We start from the raw sequence: 20,680 nt of genomic DNA on the forward strand, positions 1-20,680 counted from the left end.
CGCTCTAAGCACCCTATGAAGCATTTGATCTTAAGACAATTTTACAACTTCTTCTAAAATTCATAGACTCCAAGCTGTGGGGGTGCTGTAAAGTGTATGGGATTCATGCATTTATTTCATACAAGTGGACAGGCTTCTGTGAGAAAAGGCAAAAGTTATCAGCCCCTTGTCTGTGTTCACCAGGGAACAATGCACCCTTGTGAACACTGTATAGTAAAGGAGCAGCTGGCTTTCAGAGAAGACACGCAGCTCAGATTGCATTGCTGGTTTGAGTCCTTTGGAAACAAGCAGATTCCAGCTAGGCACATGCCGATCTCTAAAGCAGAGTCAGGTGGATCACCTACCACAAATTTGAGGACAATCTGGTTCTACACAGGAACTCCTGGCCAGCCAGGACTGCACAGTTAGATCTTGTCTTTAAAAAAAAAGAAAAAGTGCTGAGCATGGAGACACCTGTGTGTAAGCCCACCACTGAGGAAGAGACCAGTAGACCCCTAGGGCGGCCTGGTCAGTCAGCCAAGCCTAATTGTGAGCTTGAGGGCAAGGAGCGATCCTGTCTCAAGGAAGTGGACGGTGTTCCTTAACATGACACCTACGGCTGTCCTCGGGCCTTCATGCACCCCTGCATGCATACATACATCTGTGTATACATATGTACACACCTAACACACATGAAAAACAAAAAAAGAAGAAGAGCTCAGCCCTGCCATCTTCCTCTTGTCGTTCTAACGTTCAGTCTCCACCCTAGAGTGCCATCGTAGACCAATAGTTGTCTGAGGTGAGCAAAATGAAATTCACATGCCCACCCACCAGGTTTCATTGCAGGGACCTGGAGTTCCAATACAGCTGGCTCGGCTCGACCTCACTTCCGGTCAATGCGTCTGTGCACTCTAAATCCAAAGCGAGTCGTGTTTATGTTTTGAGGCACATGATGAGCAAGTGTTCCGCCACTGAGCCACACTCCAGCCCTATTAAAGGCTTTGCTCTTGAAGAGTAAGGGTTGCACGCATGCATATATTTATTATTATAATTTACTTGAAAGCAAGAGAGAGGGAGAGCAAGGAAAAGAGAAAGGGAGAGAAAGGAAAAGAGAGAGAATGCAGGGCCTCCAGCCACTGCAAATGAACTCCAGATGCATGCACCACCTTGTGCATCTGGCTTACATGGGCCCTGGGGAATGGAACCTGGGTCCTCTGGCTTTGCAGGCAAGTGCCTTAACTGCTAAGCCATCTCTCCAGCCCTGCATATATGTTTTGTTTTTTTTTAAGTGAACAACTTCAAAGGCTCAGATGATCCTGGCAGGGTTCACTTCAAGGACCCTTCAGACACATTCCATTCCCACCTCCCCCCCAGGAATGTACCAATCGCTGCTGTAACGCCACCACGTGTACCCTGAAGCCGGACGCTGTGTGTGCGCACGGGCTGTGCTGTGAAGACTGTCAGGTGAGATCATGCATGTGGCCACTTGGCCCAAGTTCATGGTCAGGTCTGGGTGGGTCAGATCTGATACAGAGCAAGCAATATGGTGGGACAGTTTCCCAGGGCTGATCCTCCAGAGGCTGACACTTCCGTAGTGTTGCCCAACTCTTTCCTGTGACCTCCTTGTGAAGGCCTGTTTGAATTGCTTACGAATTATTTATGAGCTGAAACCTAACAGGACCAAGGCCGTCAAGCTCAACCCTAATGTGCCATTACGCACTGTCACCATGAGGAAGCCCTGGGGAGGGAACCAGTCTCCGCCCCCTGTCACTCGGCTTCACACCAGGTTCATCTGACTGGTGCCAAGAACGGCTGGCTGGTGGCAGAAAACCCAAGCGGGCTGTTCCTAGGTTGTGTGCAAACATCTTGATTCTAACGTGCTCCCAACAGAAGACACCAGACGCAGCCAAGAATGGCAGTTACGTGCTTTGTCTACTAGCCGCCTTGGTTTTGTCTCATTATTCAGAGCTGATTGTCTGACAGGGTGGAAGGCCGAGCTTTAAAGCTTTAGAGCGGAGGTTCCAAGGGGAGGCTTTTATGCCTTGTTACTTAAGCAATTGATCTTGGCATGAGACTTGCAGGAAACTCCCTGTTAGCAGTTCCACCCGAGCCCATAATTCAGAAGTGCATAGTAACAATTTACGTTCACCCCTCTGGTAGTCATTAAATTCTTGGGGATGTTGTAAGAAGCTGGCATTCCTGGCACCTGGCTACCGGTGGGAGAAAGTGCCTGAAGGAGCTGAGGGATGGTGGGAGAGGGTGAGCTTATATCAAATGAGGCTCAAGATGGTCACAAAGAGGGAGGATCATGTGGCAGTGCCTGAGTGTGATCCACTTTTGTGACTTGGAAGCAATTCCTTTCAAATTTGAGACCTTGCAAATGCTGGCAGATATCTCATCGTGTTGCTTTTTTTATTTTTTGTTTATTTTTATTTATGTATTTTAGAGTGATAGACAGAAAAAGACATAGAGATAGAGAGAATGGGCGCACCAGGGCCTCCAGCCACTGCAAACAAACTCCAGACGCATGCGCCCCCTTGTTCATGTGGCTAACATGGGTCCTGGGGAATCAAGCCACGAACTGGGGTCCTTCGGCTTCACAGGCAAGCGCTTAGCCACTAAGCCATCTCTCCAGTCCCTCATCTCATTGCTTTTGAGGAGTGTGCAGGCATCCAAACCCAGGACCTGGGGCCTTGTCCATGTAGCTTAGGCAAGCCTCCCTGCGCCTTAACTTCTAACGGCCCAAAAGGATGAGGTGTTGATCCAAGGAATTCTAATAGCATTTACCGATGGTCCCTTGTTCCTCCCCAGCTCTCCCCATAAAGGGCTGAAGAGGTTTCGATTTCTGTCACTTGGCCAGTGATAATGTAACTTTGCTACCAAGGTAGTGTCCTAACAATTAGTTTTGCTAACATGCCTACAAATGCTAAGTGTAAGCAGGGCAGTGTCCAGTTAAAATATGTGATGGAATTGGAAACCCAAGAAGGGTTAACCCAGCCTGGTGTGGTGGCACACACCTGTAATCCCAGAATTCAGGAGGTTGAGGTAGAAGGATTAGCAGGAGTTCGAGGCAAGCCTGGGCTACAGAGTGAATTCCAGGTCAGCCTTGGCTACAGTGAGATCCTGTTTCAAAGGGAGAGAGAGTGAGAAAGACAGAAAGAGAAAGAGAGAGAGAAAGGAGAATTAACCCCTCAGATAACAGGTACCAGCCAACAGCTTGTCTGCTCCTCAGAGAAGCTGCGTCTGACATGCAATTCTGAACAAGCTGGCCTTGGTTTCCCACCCTCTCGTCTCAGGGTGACCCCTACAGGACCTTGATTAGTGAGCTCCGCTGTCCAACGTGTCACCTTGGAATCCTCTCCTGGTTATGTGGCTATGGTGAGGTGGCCTTGCTGCGCTCTGCCTCCTCCAGTCGGAACCGTGGGTTATAAAGCACCTTGCCGTTGCAGCTGAAGCCTGCAGGAACTGCGTGCAGGGGCTCCAGCAACTCCTGCGACCTCCCGGAGTTCTGCACGGGCACAGGCCCACACTGCCCAGCCAACGTGTACCTCCACGACGGCCACGCCTGCGAGGGAATGGACGGCTACTGCTACAACGGCATCTGCCAGACCCACGAGCAGCAGTGCGTCACACTCTGGGGACCAGGTAGGTGGCTGCCCGCGGCGCGGTGCCGAGCACTGGAGAAACATGGTCTGTGCCCTACGTCGCTGTTCTGGAGCGTTCCCCTCAGCTGTCTGTTCTGCTTTACAGAGGCGAAGCTCAAACCCAGAAGCAGGGAGTCAGTGTCCCAGGGTGCTGGGCTCTGAGCCTGGCAGTCACTGTGACACTGTACTCACATGTAACTCCCCCAGTGCAGCCACCCTCAAGAGTGAATGAGGCCTTATCCTCAAATCCCACTCTAAAAGCAAATGGAAGGGGCTGGAGGGATGGCTTAGCGATGAAGGCATTTGCCTGCAAAGCCAAAGGACCCAGGTTCGGTTCCCCAGGACCCACATTATCCAGATGCACAAGGGGGCGTACACATCTGGAGTTCATTTGCAATAGCTGGAGGCCCTAGTGTGCCCATTCTCACTCTCTTGCTTTCTTGCTCTCTTTCTCTGTCAAATAAAAATAAAGTATTTTTTTAGAAAGTAAATGGAAGGTCAGAGGCAAAGGGGTGAGAGTCAACACGTGTCTACCTGACCCGCACTTCTCCATTCTGGAGGTGGGTCCAGGGCCTTATAGGACAGCCTGGGTGCCAGGGGCTCACCATTCCAGGGACTCACCAGCCCGGGCCTCATGACTCTAGCTCCTGTGTAGGGTTCCCCCGGACTGCTCCGCTGCTCCCTTCACGAGAGGAGTTTGTTGCCGGAGCTCAGCTGGTCCTCGGTGCCCCTGCATGTCCCGCTGTGCTACAAAAACCTGGCCCAGGCTCTAGAGCGAGCGTGGATGGAACACCACCGCGCTGCTTGAGCCGTCGTGACAGGGGTCTCTGCTGGATATGCGCCCTTGACTCATGGTGACCAAGGCTGGTACTTATCATCCCATCGGTCTAGCCCTTCCCAAGCTGCCTGGCCAGAGAAGTGGTGAGGGAAAGAGACAAGAGGGTGCAAACCAGACAGGCAGACGGCTTCTCGAATGTTCTCAAAAGCAGGAGCATCAGGACCACCTGTGCCGGGAGTCTCGGGAGGACTCCAGGACCCACCAGGTCCCTGCTTCAATGTGAGCAGTCCTTGACTGAGGCTGAGGCCGAGCTGTCTTGCTAGTCGTGTCCCTTTCCAGAGGAGGGGACATCCCTGGAAGCTCTCTCGCTAGGCTCTTGTCTTTCCTGTCTCTGCTAGCTGGGGAGGCCTTGGCCCGGGCACAGGAGCATTCCTTGCTTTCGGTGCTAAGGAGCACACAGCAGTGGGGTCTGAGGAGCCACCTCAGGCTTGTGACTCCCTGCCCTTGCCAGCCCCTTCTCAGCTCACATCATGAGCAAATGTCCTCAGCCCAGCAGAGAACATGGAGGGCCACACGCGGCTTCCGAGACTGGGCCTTGACTACTCCTGGTGATGTGTGATGTGGGCCTCTCCCCATGTTAATGGTGTCACCTCGTTTTCCAGCTGAAGGTACCGTGTGAGTTTCCTGTAGCTACAACCTTAGCAACTTAATGACAACACAGTTTTCAGCTTTAGGAAGGAAGGAAGGAGGGAGGGAAAGAGGGAAGGAAGGAAGAAAAGAGTCATCTGAACCTCAGAATCTGAACCTTAGCCCGCCTCAGGTGTAGCTGCTGTTCAGTGTTAAGCACGAAGTGGCGCCTTTTGGGAAGGAATGACACTATCTGGGACACGTGGATATGAAGTGAGTCAAAGGTGTGCAAACCTAGCAGGCCATGATATCATCGACAGATATTTTTTTCTCTTGTGTGTGGGCTCATGTGAGTGTGCATGGGTGCAAGTGCACATTCATGTGTGTGTGTGTGTGTGTGTGTGTGTGTGGAGGAGGCCAGAAGGTTGATGTTGGGAGTCTCCCTCAATCTTACGTATTGAGACAGGTCTTCTGAGCCAAAGCTCACAGATTCAGCCAGACTAGTCAGCTTGCCTCAGGAGTCCTCCTGCCTCCCCCTGGTGAGCGCTGGCGTGGCAGGCGCACTCCGCCATGTCCAGCATTTTGCTGAAGATCCAAACTCGGGCCCTCATGCCTGCACCCCAGACATTTTACCAACCGAGCCGTCACCCTAGCCCCTGACCTGACTTTTTAACCAACCCCCAACTTTTGTTTTCATTTATTTTATTTTTGGTTTTTCAAGGTAGGGTCTCACTCTAGCCCAGGCTGACCTGGAATTCACTATGTAGTCCCAGGGTGGCCTTGAACTCATGGCGATCCTCATACCTCTACCACCTGAGTACTGGGATTAAAGGCATGCGCCACCATGCCTGGCTGACTTTATTTTTGAAATTGTACTGATTCTTTTGGGAATGGTCTTTCTGGCCTTATTTCCATCTGTTATAACTCAGGAAATACTAGAATGTTAAAAACTTTTGACTTTGTTCATTATTAAATTACTGTGACTTTTTAAAATATATTTATTGATTTGTTTATTTACAAGCAAAGACAGATGGAGAGAAGAGAGGCAGGTAGAGCGAATGGGCACACCAGAGCCTCCAAATGCTGCAAATACGCTCCAGAAGCATGCTCCACTGTGCTTCTGGCTTTACATGGGTACTGGGGAGTCAAACCTTAGTCGTTAGGGTTTTCAGGCAAGTGCTTTAATTGTAAACACATGTGTGCTTGCAGGAAGCTTCCCGATTCCCACAACCTTGGGGGCTTCTAGAAAGGGTTGCAAGAAGGTGATAGGCAAGATGTGGTGAGAAAAGGAGAGCAGGTTCTGCTTGCAGTCACGTTGGAGGCCTGGAGAGAAGGGTGCCCTCGAGAAACCCCCGCCTGTGTGGAAGAGGAAGGGTGTTTCTGGCATCCGGAACGGTAGAGGTTGTGCAGGGACAGCAGATCCAATCCAGGAAGCACAGGGAGTCTGTCCGCGCAAGGCTGAGGCTTGAGAGCAGCAAAGACCCTCATTTCCACTGAGTCTCTCACGTGAGCAGCGTGTGGTGGCGTTTTGTGCGTGGGCGACGCTGACTCGGAGTCTGGCTCTGCCAGAGGAGCGCATTGCCCGCGGCCCCGACCTGCTTTCGCTCAGAGCGGGAGTGGAGTCAGGATGTGAGCCCATGAAGGCCCTGCTCCCTAACTATGACTCCCCAGACCCTGATCCTGGGTGGGTGTGGCTCTTGGCAGGGTCGACGTCCTAGGCCAGGCCCAGGCCGGCCAGACGCACCAGGTCGAGAGCATCGTTAAGCTCTGTTACAGTGGTTGGTTCGAATTAGCTCGTCGTGATTCAAAAATGACAGCCCTGTCTGGAATGCACGCTCGGTGTCTCATCTCCCACCCAGAAGCCAGTGCCCAGATCTGGACTGTGTGTGCCTGGGGTTACTGGAGGCCTCCAGTCACTTAGAACTGCAGGGTTCACTGAGTCCTTGCTATGATGGCCATGCCACTCATACCCAGTGACCTAGCCAAGTTGTTGAGTCACACAGAAGTCTCCAGTTACATCCGGGATGTCCGTTACTCATGCTCCGGAGCTGGCTCCCCTAACGCTGACCGGATGCAGCCCTTCCTTCCAGCTGACTGCTCCCTTTTGTAATGAGCATTTCTCGATTCAGCATTAAATTTCAATAAAATAATCCTGCTTCCAAATCTTTCTGCAAATGAAATGATAGAAAATTCAAAACATATGCCTTCAATTCCTAACTGTTAAGGCAATAGACTTTCGTAATACCTTTCATGGGTTTTTGTTCATGTATTGGTTTTTTGTTCTAATTGTTACCATTGATGTTAATAATTGTCCTGTTGGCTGGGGGTTCGATTTTTTCCCCCGTTGATTTTGCCCATGGATCTTGCTCGTAGCTCGAGACATCATATGTCAGGTCTGGAGGATGAACGCCTACAGCTCAGTGTTCCTGGTGTTGAGCTTCACAGTTCAGTTTAGTCTTAAGATCCACAAGGGTTTTCTGTTGGCATGACATGGCCTTTACTCCTTCAAAAATGCAGCTAGAGACTTTTCCTCCAGGCCATTGTTGTTTGTCAGAACTTTACTTGGAAATCTCACAGATAACTTACATAATAGCTTCATGCCAAAAGCCACACACAGCTTGCCTTGGGGGAGACCTGAAACATGTTAGTGTGGTCAATATTATCACTCACCAGAATCTACTGTTATTTTATTTGAAGAGTATAGGCTGATGAAACAAGTTCTATGCATGGGTAAATATTCAGTGTTTATTTGCAAGGATGGTGTGTGTGTGTGTGTGTGTGTGTGTGTGTGTGTGTGTGTGTGTGTGTGTGTGTGTACGCACACACCAAGATCTGTTGCCCTGCAAACCAATGCCCATCCTGCTGTATATGGGTGGCTGGGGAAGTGAACCCCAGCTGGCAGGCTTTGCAAGCAAGGGACTCTATTACACAGCCACCTCCTTAGCCCTCGCGAGGCTGGTTTACTGAAATCCACCTGGAGCCCCGCATGTACTGATCACCTACAACCCTGGTGGTTGCAGATGAGAGGGAAGGTCCTGTCACCAAGGGTATATTGCTTAGGGATCAGGAAAGTCTTGTCTCATTAGTTAAGAAGAAAGTGAAGATTCAGTCGTTTGGACTTCATTGCCTGATGAACACAAAGACTGACGTGGAGAAAAGAACCCGGTACCACCAGTTATTTGTGTGAACATTTTCGTCTGTGGATTCAAGGCTTAGGAAAATGAGTGAAAGAGGGGGAGGGGGCTGTCTGGACTGAGCTAGAGAAACGTGTGCACACTAGGATCCTCTCAAGGAAGAGCTTGGAGTGAGTGAGCTGTGGGCATCATCTTTAAGTCTTTTTCAAGAGATATAATGACATTGGGGATTTTCAGACTACAGCTGCAAAAGCAAGCTCTACCACTCCGAAGCCAAAGCTGTGATAAAAGGTGTCTCAAATGCAGAGTGATGTCAAGGTTCCCTCCGAAAAGATAAACTTAGTCTCTCGATAGTGACCAAGCGCCGAGTGCTCTGCTCTTAGGAGCTCGGATGCCTTAACGGATACGGAAGCGAGAAGAAAAATGCTGCCGTTCAAGGAGCGCCTGTTCTGTGGAAAGACGCGGAGACCAGCATTATTAAGTGCGGCAACTTTTAGAGTCAAGTAAGAGGAGCCTGATGCATCCCAGAGCAAAAGGAAGTCTAGTGCACACTGGGTGGATTCATGAGGGGAGGGAACATTCCACCTGCACACCATGGGAAGGAAGAAGGCACTGATAGACATGACAGCCAGGTCTGTGGAAGATGCTGGCTGCTCTCAGCATCAACCCCATCAGGTAACACGCAGGATGGACTTCTCTAGAAGATGCTGGCTGTTCTTAGCATCAGCCCCATCAGGTAACATGCAGGATGGACTTCTCTAGAAGATGCTGGCTGTTCTCAGCATCGACCTCATCAGGTACCACGCAGGATGGACTTCTCTAGAAGACGCTGGCTGCTTTCTGCATAGACCCCATCAGGTAACACACAGGATGGACTTCTCTGGCAAGAATGGAATCTATTCCATCCCTCTAGCATTTGGCTGGAAAATCATCTCCACCTGAGCCATGTAAAGTGGATTTCCCATGAGAAAAACAAAACGTGCTGTGCCTGGAAGCAGGCGTCCATATGGCAGAGGTGTCAGGCATAACCATCAACACCCCACACCCTGCACTGCAGGCCACCAGAGAAAGGCCTTCCCTGGTGTAGATTCTCTTACAAGGAGCGACTACACCCAGGAAGAATGAGCAGTGCTAGTAGCTATGGCTAAATTCTCACTAGCTCGGGAGGGTAACCCAGCACCCCACCCAGCATCACCCCACAACCTGGAGCCGATGTGGTCAGAGATGTGTGCCTTGAGCTGGGCCCTCTCTAGTGCTTCTGTCCTTAGAAGTTTAATCCATTGTTTTTTGTTGTTGCTGTTGTTGATTTTTTTTTTTTGTTTTGTTTTGTTTTGCTTTTCGTTTTTTGTTTTTCAAGGTAGGGTCTCACTCTAGCTCAGGCTGACCTGGAATTCACTCTGTAGTCTCAGGCTGGCCTCGAACTCATAGTGATCCTCCTACTTCTGCCTCCCAAGTGCTGGGATTAAAGGCATGTGCCACCACACCTGGCTGTTTAATTCATTTTAACGTCCCTAACACATGTGTTTCTCATGAGGTTTTCTCATCATACCTCAGAGACTCTGAAGTAGGAAGTGCCAACTGGATGAGAGAGAGCATTGCAAAGACAGCTCTTTCCCTTTCCCCTCCTGCCCTCCTGCACCCGTCAGAATAAGAACAAAGATGCCGGGTGTGGTGGTGCACACCTTTAATGCCAGCACTTGGGAGGCAGAGGTAGGAGGATCACCATGAGTTCAAGGCCAGCCTGAGACTACAGAGTGAATTCCAGGTCAGCCTAGGCTAGAGCGAGACCCTGCCTCAAAAAAAAAAAAAAAAAAAAAAAGGCACAAAGAGAAGAGTGGTGGAGTGGGAACCCAACATGCTGATTAGACACACCCATCACCACCACGGGCACACGCATGGAGCGTTTCAAGTGCATAAGTACAGACATCACACATACCACACCACACATATCCAAACCAAAAAAAGGAACAAGGCCTTCCTTTCAGGATCTTGGGTTGGTTAAGTGATGGGATTTAGTTCACAGCCTCTTCTCTCAAAGATTTCCCTGAGCAACCTGTCTTTTAAAAAAATGAGCTTGGGCTGATTGGACTCCCCAAGATCCATGTAAGCCAGATGCACAAGGGGCGCACATGTCTGGAGTTCATTTGTAGTGGCTGGAGGCCCTGGTGTACCCATTCTCTCCCTCTCCCTCCCTCCATTCCTCTCTCTCTCTCTTTCTCTTCCCTCCTTACTCTGTCAAATAAATGAATAAAAATTTTAAAATGAGTCCCTTTCTTCCACTGTTTCCTTTATATCAATCCCACCATTGGATTTCATAGTGACAGATCCATTTCTGTTTTTCTTGTTATTTTCAAGCAAATGTTTTGTACGGTTCGGTCACCACTATACGCCATTGCCCGCCCAAATGTGCTCATGGAATGTGTGGGGTGTCAACACAATAACAGGCGGAGAAAAGAAGGGAAGAGGGAAGAAGGCAAGGATAAAAAGAAGGATGCATAGTTGAAAGGGTCCCAGAGCCAGGTGGACAAGCCACCAATCCACAGGGTCCCTGCAGAGGCACAAATGACCATTGCATTGTTGGTAGCCCAGGGTGCGAGGCATCCAGGCTTCATAGATCAATTGGATCCAAGCACTTTGATCGAAGGTACCTTCGTCATAGAGTTAAATACAAAGCACAGCTCTGCAACCACCAAGGCTCACCTTCCCTGTCCCTCCCTATCCAATAGGCAGATGAAAATGAACGAGAAGGCAGAGCTCAGAAGCATGAGGCCCACACTAGGCAGAAGCTGAGGATGTCTGAGGTAGACCATTCGCTGTGAGCCAAGATGTGAGCTGACTGAAGGGAAGGAAGGGGCAGAAGAGGAGCCAGAGTCCCTGCCCTTTTCCACAGTAGGGAATTGGGTTCCATTTGGACTTGAGCCTCTTAGAAAGACACCTGAAGAGGTCTGTGAAAGATGGTTATCTAAAATAAAGAATAGGAAAGTGAGAGTTCGGGACTGGGGTGGCCAGTTTAGAGGTCATAGCCAGGTGCATGGCCTACCTCATTTGGAGTTTAGGTGGGTGGTGGTAGGCTTGGTGTGCTTTGAGGGAGGTGATCCTGTCTGCTAGCAGCTGCTACGGGGTCTCAGCATGGTTGAAGAACAACAGCGGACTTGGAGAGGACCAAGACAGCCATGGCCATCTTCTGCTTCTGATTGGAGCAAAACTGCACTGTCACTGTGCAAAGTCCACGGAGCCTCTCTGGAGTCAGGAGCAGAAAAGGGCGGGGCGGGGGGGGGGGCAGGTCGGGAAAGTTGCATCCCAGTCTTGGGAAGTGACGAGAGGAAATGCCCATCTGCCTGCCACGATGGAAGGGAAGACGGGCCGGTACCCCATGGCAGGGCGCGGTTTGGCTGCCATGCTTTCCTAACTGCCTCGTGCTCGTCCAGATACCAGAGATTTGGCATCGCAGGTCCTAGTCACAGCCTGTCTCTTGCCCTGGCTGGAAGATGTGCTGAAAATGGCCATTTCCTGAGCTCTCCAGCTACCATGACTCTGCAGGGGACTGCCTTGGTGTGCACAGTGATAATTAGGGCCCATGATGCTGGGGCCTCTGTAAGCAAGTTCTGCCTTACCGAAGTCCACATTAGTTGAAGCCAGTGTATAAAGCATTGCATGCTATCTGTGTGGTGTTCATTTGTGATCTCTGTGTGTGTTGAATCTCAATCTCTCTCTCTCTGTCTCTCTCTCTCTGTGTCTCTCTCCCTCTCTCTCTCTCTCTCTCTCTTTCTCACACACACACACACACAGCTTCCCTACATTAGTCATCATAACTCCTCAGAGCCTGCCCTTGCTTCAATTTTCTTACCGGAATTGTGTGGGACGTTGCTAAAGAGAGTAGCTTCCCTCGCAGTCAGCCAACAGCCAAGTCCCTTCTGCTCTGAGTCAGCTCTGGCTGCACTGCCAGGCCTGACGCCCTGGGCAGCTGCACATGCCCTGGTCCAGCATCCGGGCCTCCGGGAGAGTGAGCTAGGGCTTGAAGACTTCCCCTGAGCTGGGCCCTGGGAGGTGTCAGCAGTTAATCTCCCCAGTTTCCACCAGCCTGCTCCCATCATGAGTCAGCTCAGTGGTGGGTGATGCGTGTCTGAATGGGGAACACATCTTCCCTTAACCAACAAGGCCCAGTACTGCTCAGAAAAAGAAAAGAAAAAGAAAAAGAAAAAGAGCCAGAAACATTCAGTGGAAATGAGCCGCTGTGTGCTTCTGTTCCAGGTGCTAAACCAGCCCCCGGGATCTGCTTTGAGAGAGTCAACTCTGCCGGGGATCCTTACGGCAACTGTGGCAAAGACTCGAAGAGCTCCTTCGCCAAATGTGAGATGAGGTACAAACCTGCAGGTCGTGACCCAGTGAGTCTTCAGTGTGCCTCCCCACGTGGCTGAGGCCTGGCTCCAAACTGCTCCTCTTTTGAAGTTGTTTCCTCTTACTCTTCTAGAGATGCTAAATGTGGAAAAATCCAGTGTCAAGGAGGTGCTAGCCGACCCGTCATTGGTACCAATGCCGTTTCCATAGAGACAAACATCCCACTGCAGGAAGGAGGTCGGATTCTGTGCCGGGGGACCCATGTGTACTTGGGCGATGACATGCCAGACCCAGGGCTTGTCCTTGCAGGAACAAAGTGTGCAGATGGAAAAGTAAGCCCAGGTTTTCACTTGAACCCTAAATGTAAGTCTGGAGTGAGGCCCACTGAAAGATTTAAGAACAAGGGTATGAGGCTGGTTTGTTTTCCTAAATCGACTTCTTCCCAGAATGTGGTCTCTGGAATGTAGTTCTTTTCACCTAAGAGGAGGACTACGTCAACAAAGCTGATAGCCCAGTCTGACCATTAAGATACAGGTTTGGGGAATCAGGCTTATCTTCCGAGCCCTTGAATGTAAGTCATTTCTACACCCTTCTCGCCATGAGGGCTTCCCGCCAGGAAATGATTTTGGATAGAAATGGGATAGGAGAGCATATTGATTTTGGAATTGTGACTTGGTTCTTGGCCCAGAGTTTGTGGGGACTTGTTCTCACCTGGGCAGAATGAGAAATCATGTGTGTTCTCAGAGACCCTGCAGAGAAGAAAGGAAGAAAAGAGAAGAGGGGGTGGAGATCAGCTGAGAGCCAAAGGGGGAGCAGGGTAAAGATAGATCAAGATGTTGTGAGACTTAAAAATAAGGTCCAAAAAAAGTTTTAAGGAAGAAATTGAGATTTTTTTTTTGTCTTCCCACACACGTTTTTCCACCAAATTTTCCATTAGACTAAATGATAGAAAAGTTGTAAAATGTTTTCCAAAGAATGATAAATCACCTGCCACCTTTTTGGGACCTACTTTTTAGCATGATACTGGAGACACTCTGAGAAGTCACAGAGAAGAAAGGTCAGATACCCATTCTGGTTCCCTTTCATAATCCAAAGGGCAGGAATGCCCTCTGCAAACTCCTGACTCCCCACACTCCCGGAGCCACAGCCCCTGTCCCTGTGAGGACAAAGCACGTTCCCCATTACATGAGATGCCTCCATCCCATTAGCTTCTGTTCCGGCCTGAACGTTACAACATTACATTACATCCTTTTTCAGCCTGTAGTCTGGACAGCCAGCCAGGCCCTGCCTATTCAAACACTGTAGCTCCAAGGACTCTGTTAGCTTGGAAGCTGTCTTTGGCCTGGCTCGGGGGAGTGTAGCCACTACACCGCTCCCAACTGTTGTGCTCAGAAAAGTCCCGGAGGTCTCTTTGTGGCACTCCGTGGGCCTGAATCCCACCCACCCCTCAGAGCTTCTTGGGCTGGCTCCGTTTCTTCCCGGGGTGTTCACCTGGCCTTCTGTGACCTGTGGGGGTCAGACGGTGACCTTCCCACAGGAAGGCTCTGGTTGATTTAAATGCTTCTGCATTCTGAACCTTGGCCTCTTCTCCTGTCCACCACTAATTTATAACCTGTTGTGGTAGAGGAATGTCCTGTGTCCTGGGGCCTGTTGTCCCACTGAAATGAGGCAAACTCTGAAAACCAGTCAGGACCGTTTAACAGACCTGCCTGGGCGTGGCTGGGTGCGCACTGCGGAGCAGCTCTCCCTCTGCTGAACATCTGCACTGATGCTTGGATCCCGCGTGCCGGTCAGAAGTGAGAGAAAAGCCCCCGCGTTTCAGCTTGTCCTTCCAAAGAAGGACAAGCCTTGTGCAGGCCTTGGCTGCAGGCTTGGCCCCGCTTGCCCTGCCCCAAACCTCCTAGTGGAGGAGAAGTAGCACAGCATCTAAGTTTCATTGTGAGCCTTAAACAAAACCTTGAGAAAAATCAGTATCTCTTCAATGTCATAAAGTAGAAAAGAATTTGATACAATTCACGTTGGACTTAGTCTTGAACAAAAGTGCTGAGATGGCAGTCAGACCCCAGGCACTGCAGGCGTCAACAGGCCAAATTGACTACAGCAACCTTCTCCTTGCTCTCTGCTTCCTCTTCGATGCTCACGTGTGTGGGGGGGAGGGGGTGCAGAAGCACTGGGGGAGTCCTGCCTCTCCTGCGTGGGGGGGCAGAAGCATTGGGGGTGTCCTGCCTCTCCTACAGATCTGCCTCGGCCGCCGATGCCAGAATGTCAGCGTCTTCGGAGTGCACGACTGTGCCACGCAGTGCCACGGCCGAGGGGTAAGTCGGCTTGGCTGTCTTTTCATCGCCAGCCTGCAGCACGTCGGGCTCGGGATCATTTGTTTGCAATTTCTTGCCATCCACGGCTTTTTGAAAAAACACAGCCGCCACTGTCTTCTTAGTATTTTCTTCCAGAGACATTAATTTTCTTTGACCTTTACATAGCTGGAGAAATGTCATTGTCATTTAACAAAGAAAATCAAGATGAGCAGTAATTACCTCTTGAATTAACATTTCATGATGTCAGGAAAGAATTCTGTCATCTTGAAAGAAATTTCGAAGCTAACCTTGGGCTCTCTACACTAGCATTTTAAGAGAGACACCATCCCTCTTCCTCCTAACATTCAAGTCTGACCCAAAGTACTTCCAAAAGAGATTAAAACGAAGGCAACAGATCACACCAACCTCATGTTCCTGAGTACCCTTGCAGCAGGTTTCAGCCTCAACACACTGCTGGGTTCAGAGGGGCACTGGGGAAGAAAAAGACTCTAATTGCTTAAAACATAATTTATTTTTCCTGATGGGCTTAATTCTGTACCCAGTAGAATTATATTAATCTTAATTAGTCACACCAGCAATTTATTTGTTCTCCTAAAGCCTTCTCTACAGAAATCACACTAAATTCTATTTTTTGAAACTTCTAGATGCTTAGGATTAGGGGGCTTTTGTCAAATCACCACCATGCTATAACCATGACGGATTGTGGGGCGCCTCAGACATGCTTGTTGGCGCTGGGTTTAGCTGACCCTCAATATGAAATGCAATCTCTGTCTGCCTTGGATCATAGATTTTTTTTTTTCTAATGGCTGTAAGAGGTAAACCAGTCTGCCCCTTTAGTTTTACTGATGAGAGCAATGTCCACGAACCAGGGATGGTATGACTGGTCAGGAAGCAGATGTGGCGGGCACCTCCTTCTCCACTGTCATTCACACACCGACAAGCCAATGCCCACACTTTTAGGAACAGCTGGCTGTGGCCTGCTGACAAACAGCATGGCCAACAGTTCTCCAAAGTTCCCCTTCAAGGGTGGTGTCCAGACTGAAACTGCCATGAGCTCCAACAGGGCCGTGTGACTGACTGACTGCGCATTACAACGTGCGCACGCGGGGCAGTGCGTGACCCCACGGCCCGTGAGCCTGCAGCAGGGCCTGCGGGAAACGAGAAGAGCCCTTTGGCACGGGCTCTGCACAGACCCAAGTCCTGCTCAATATAGAAACACATGGCCCCACTTCCCACACGCTTGCTTGACTGCTGGCCTCCCTAGATGAAATAACTAGGCAAGTGGACTGATTCTTCAAAGATGTCAGCTAAAGCAGGGGACCATCACAAGGGAGAGGCAGACTCCAAATGTTTCATTTTACCTTAAAATATTAAAACATGGGTCTGGGAAGATGGTCCAGTGAATAAAGTACTTGCCACGCAAGCATGAGTTCCTGACCCTGGATCCTCAGAATACACGTAACAAGCCAGACACTATAGAAGGTATCCGAAAGCCCAGCAAGCCTACACCCTCCCGAGGTGGGGTGTGGAGACAGGATGTGTGGGGGCCAACTAGCTGCCAAATAACGAGAGACCCTACCTCAAACAAGGAGAAAGGTGAGGGCCGATATCCAAGGTTGTCATGTGACCTGCACGTGTGTGCCATGACCTGTGTATGCACACACACTCACACGAGAAAAGAATGTTAAAACCTGTATTTGACATGGTTGTTTTCCTGCAGACCTATTGGCATCGACTTCCCAGCTGTACCAGCTTCCATAAACAACTGCCCAGAACCACACTGCCTGGGATTTACAGTGTTCAAGAAGGGAAGCTCAGGGCCGGGGCAATGGCTCATGCTTAAAGGCGTTTGCCACACCAATATAAGGAACCAAAAGGGCCCCGGGAGCACCCGAGTTTGGCTACCCAGCACTCATGTAAACACCCAGGAGTGGGCACACTTACCTGTAACCCCAGTTCTGAGAGGAGCAGAGAAAGGAAAATGGCTGGGGCTTGATGGTCTGCCAGTCTGAGCAACAGAGCAGCTTCAGGTCCAGGGAGACTCCACCTCAAGGGAGCACTACCCACGGGCACGGGCATCTGCACACACAAAGCCCTTGCCTTGGCTGTGATGGCTTTGTTAAGGCTCAGAGATCTGTCTCTGCCCCATACAGAAGACATGTTCTAAGCGCCCCCCCATGTCTTCCTTCCCCCTGCTGTCTAGGTGTGCAACAATCGGAAGAACTGCCACTGCGAAGCTCACTGGGCCCCCCCTTTCTGTGACAAGTCTGGCTTCGGAGGAAGCATCGACAGCGGCCCCATCCGGCAAGCAGGTGGGTCAGGCGCCTGTGCCCCTAGGGTGGACGCTGGGCCACAGGGCGGACTTGCCATGGTGCAGACCCTTGAGGGCTCTGCCCCAGCTTAAAGCGTCTCCGAGGTCCCGAGTGCTCTTGTTCTTACCTTCCTGGCCTGAGTTCTCCATGGTGGCCAAGGCATACAGTTGCCCGTTTTCTCTTCCTGTGACACTTTGTGCAGCTCAGGCAGTGGTCATGGTGAACCACCAAATGGCTATTAACTTCACAGTCATCTCATGGGACTTCAAAGTCCATTTTCTGCATGCTGCCACTCCAAGGTGGGCAGTTTAATGCATTCCAAAACCCCGACCAGACACCTGTAGAGCTGGTTCAGTGGATAAAGTGCTAATCGCACAAGTATGAGGAGCTGAGTTCGGATCCCAGCACCGGCATTCATTCACAGCGCCAGGCATGGGGGAGCCGCTGGAATCCCAGCCCTGGGGAGGCTGAGATGGAGTTCCCTGGGGCTTACCAACTAGCTAGTGTAGCTGAGTCCATGAGCTCTAGTTCAGCAAGAGATCCTACATCAGAAATAAAGTGGAGAACTGACTTAGTTATTAATGCATTTGCCTGCAAAGCCAAAGGACCTAGGCTCGACTTCCCCCAGGACCCACGTTAGTCAGATGCTTAAGGGGGTGCACTCATTTGCAGTGGCTGAAGGCCCTGGCACAGCCATTCTCTCTCTCTCTCTCTGTCTCTCTCTCTCTCTGTATAAAGTAAATAAAAAAATAAGGTGGAGAGCAATTGTGGAAGACCCCCAACACCAACCTGTAACACACACACACACACACACACACACACACACACACACCTGTTGACAGAAGAAAACAGTTCTTACCTCAAAGGGCATAAGAGACAGTATATTCTAGAGCCCAACATGAGTGACCATGGCCCAGGAACACGAATACAGGTTACCCCAAAGCCCGTGTTCTGCTGTGTAAACAATTTCATGGAGATTCTATAGTTACAGAACAAAAGAAGGGCATACATCAAGACACTGTAAATATACTGCTGGGGACATCAGGAAGGCGGGTCACAGCAAAGCGGGGACGTCTCTGCTCTAGCCCTCAGATGCTGTCGAATGACGTTCTTAGCGTTGGGGTAGGTTAAGCCAGAGGGTGTTACAGGCATTTACTTAATAGTCACAGGATGTTAGGTCACACACACAGGTGGGCAAGATAAATGGCCGTTCGAAGAACTAAGCCAGCACAGGACAATCTGGCTGTGGCCTGCAGACTCCAAACTCCCCGCTGCAGACGTGCCAGCGGCTCCTTGCACGGTGTTCGAAGCGGGCGCAGCTACTGTCCAGGAACTTTAGTTCCCACACACGCAAACACGTGTCCCTACAAGCTTACACATCACCCAAAGAGAAACCCAAGACTGACCAGACAGCCGTAGCAGACATGGTGGCCGCGTGCAATGAGCAATTCTTGGCACTGTCGCCTGGGCCTTACACCACGCCACAGCGGGCACTGGTTACGTGACCCGAGGTGCAGGTAAGTCACGTACTTGCCCAACGTCACAGGTCAGCTGAGATTGAGAAGCACGCCTGTCTGCCCCCGAAGAAGCTCTCATGAGCAGCTGAACTTGATCCCTTAGTTCATTTCTTTTCAAATGGGCTTAGAAATATCTCCTGGTATGGTGCCATTTGCTCTGAGTTCCTGTCAGTCAATTCGGGGACAATCAGGAGGATTCCCCTTTTAAAGGGAACAAGGCCAGGCCACAAGAGGCAGGCCACCAGCAGGGGCCGCCGCTGGGCAGGTGGGGCACAAGGTTGTTGACTGAGCCCAACTGGGTGCCTTCCTTGGTTCTCATCTAGCTCCTGTTATGCTGAGACTGTGGCCAGTAGAGGTCACACGTCCCCAAGGCCTGTTATGACCGGCAGGGCTGACTCAGATGCTGCCAGGGTTTCTAGGACAACAGACACAACACTGCTGTCAGAGCGCAGCCTCCGGAGGGGAGGGTACCCTGGCAAGCAGGGCAGAAGCCACCGCGGGAAGAGCAGGGAACTCCTGGCCACCTTCCCTGAAGCCGAGCAGGTAGCAAGGGCCAGGAAGTCCTGCCTTTTACTGGGCATCCATCGCAGTGAGTGGTGGGGAAGCCAGGGCTGGCCCAGCAGCACCCTCTTTCCTCGATGGCATCTTGACTGCTGATTTCTGCCTGCGACATAACATTCTAACAGGACTTCGGGTGGTCATTGTCCCAAAAACAGTAAGGTTTATTGCTTAATCCATCAAGGACCTCACGACCCATACTGTCTCTATTCAAGTAAACCCAATGTCATCCAAAGCCACCAGAAAAGGCAGCATGCTTTGTCTGTCTGTCTGTCTGTCTGTCTCTGGGGTAGACATGCATGACCTGTGAACTTAGGCCTTAGAACTTTCCCAAAGTGATGGAGGCCACAGAGACACTTGTTCCCTTTTGCACAAACTAGGAGTGTTAAGATGGAAAGCTCTGATGAACAATTCACAGTTTCATCTCAGAGAAAAGACACGCTGTCAACCCTCCCCCTCGAGCAAGCATGGGGGAGAGGCGGATCGCCAGTGCCTCTGCCTCACTGTCCCCACAGCCTAGGTCAATGGCCTGACCATGGCTCTGTCACTTATTCGACCCTTTTATGATCCTGAAGAGCCATTCAGAAGACACCACGTGGCATGATAGTGCCCCGGGAGGGGAGGGGAGGGGAGGGGGTGGCGGGGGAGGGGAGACACCGCACAGGCTTAGGGACAGTGGGGGACTCTCAGAAATCTCCCGGGGCCTCCATGTGTTTGTTGAGACCTGCAGGAAGTGGTGAGAGGGTAAGTGCAGAGGGCGGGCTGTGCCACACCTAAGGTGCCAGGCTGCGGCAGGACAGCAGTGACAGTCACCAAGGGAGGGGATGCCGGAGTCCAGCCCCGCAGGACGCAGAGGGAGCAGTGGAGTTACAGCGCCGCCTGCTTCTCTGGCCGGGGCAGCTGAGTGGATGGAGACAAGCAACGCCAAGGTGCTTCAAGAGGGCTTTGGGGGCCCAGTAGGGGGTTCATGGAGAAGCTATCATCTTAGGGCTTAGGGGTGGGTGCTTAGAAACTGAAAATTACAGTTCAAAACTCTTGCTGCTCAGTTTTTACTTAGAATTGTAGCCAGAGAGCCAGATTCTGGGAGTTGTCTAAAAAGAATGGCTTTGGCAAATGTATATTTGGAACCTGTATGTTATTGATGCTTGTGTTCTTTAAATGACAGGGACAAGCCTCATTTATATATGTGAGTTCTTACTTAGAATCACAAAACACAGTTCTGAAGGTCTAGTCTAGTATGCTTGAGGCCCTGTGATTGCTCCTCAGCACCCCAAGACCAAAAGTCACAAAAGTATACTTCTACCCTTCCTGGTTGTTCTAGATACATGTTTGGCACTTTCTAGCCTGGGCAACATGATGAGTTACAGGCTCATGTGGACTACAGAGCAAGACCCTGTCCAACTGAATGAATGAATAACATAAAATAGGAAAAAGTTATTTGAAAATAAAATATATTTCATAACCCTCATGAAAGAAAG

The 20,680-nt window shown here is 50.5% G+C and overlaps 1 protein-coding gene across 4 annotated transcripts in view; it reads left to right on the top strand.

The window, feature by feature from the left end:
• The window catches only part of Adam12 (ADAM metallopeptidase domain 12), a 304,232-nt gene that overhangs the window by 257,646 nt on the left and 25,906 nt on the right, over positions 1-20,680 (top strand). For all 4 annotated transcript variants that reach the window (XM_045142322.1, XM_045142323.1, XM_045142324.1 and 1 more), the window contains 6 exons: positions 1,354-1,443; positions 3,429-3,624; positions 12,414-12,522; positions 12,634-12,832; positions 14,738-14,815; positions 17,019-17,127. In XM_045142322.1, coding sequence (XP_044998257.1) covers positions 1,354-1,443; positions 3,429-3,624; positions 12,414-12,522; positions 12,634-12,832; positions 14,738-14,815; positions 17,019-17,127 — 781 coding nt within the window. The remainder of the gene's footprint in view (positions 1-1,353; positions 1,444-3,428; positions 3,625-12,413; positions 12,523-12,633; positions 12,833-14,737; positions 14,816-17,018; positions 17,128-20,680) is intronic.

Source organism: Jaculus jaculus, chromosome 1 (genome assembly GCF_020740685.1).
Source record: "Jaculus jaculus isolate mJacJac1 chromosome 1, mJacJac1.mat.Y.cur, whole genome shotgun sequence".
Lineage (NCBI taxonomy): Eukaryota > Metazoa > Chordata > Mammalia > Rodentia > Dipodidae > Jaculus > Jaculus jaculus.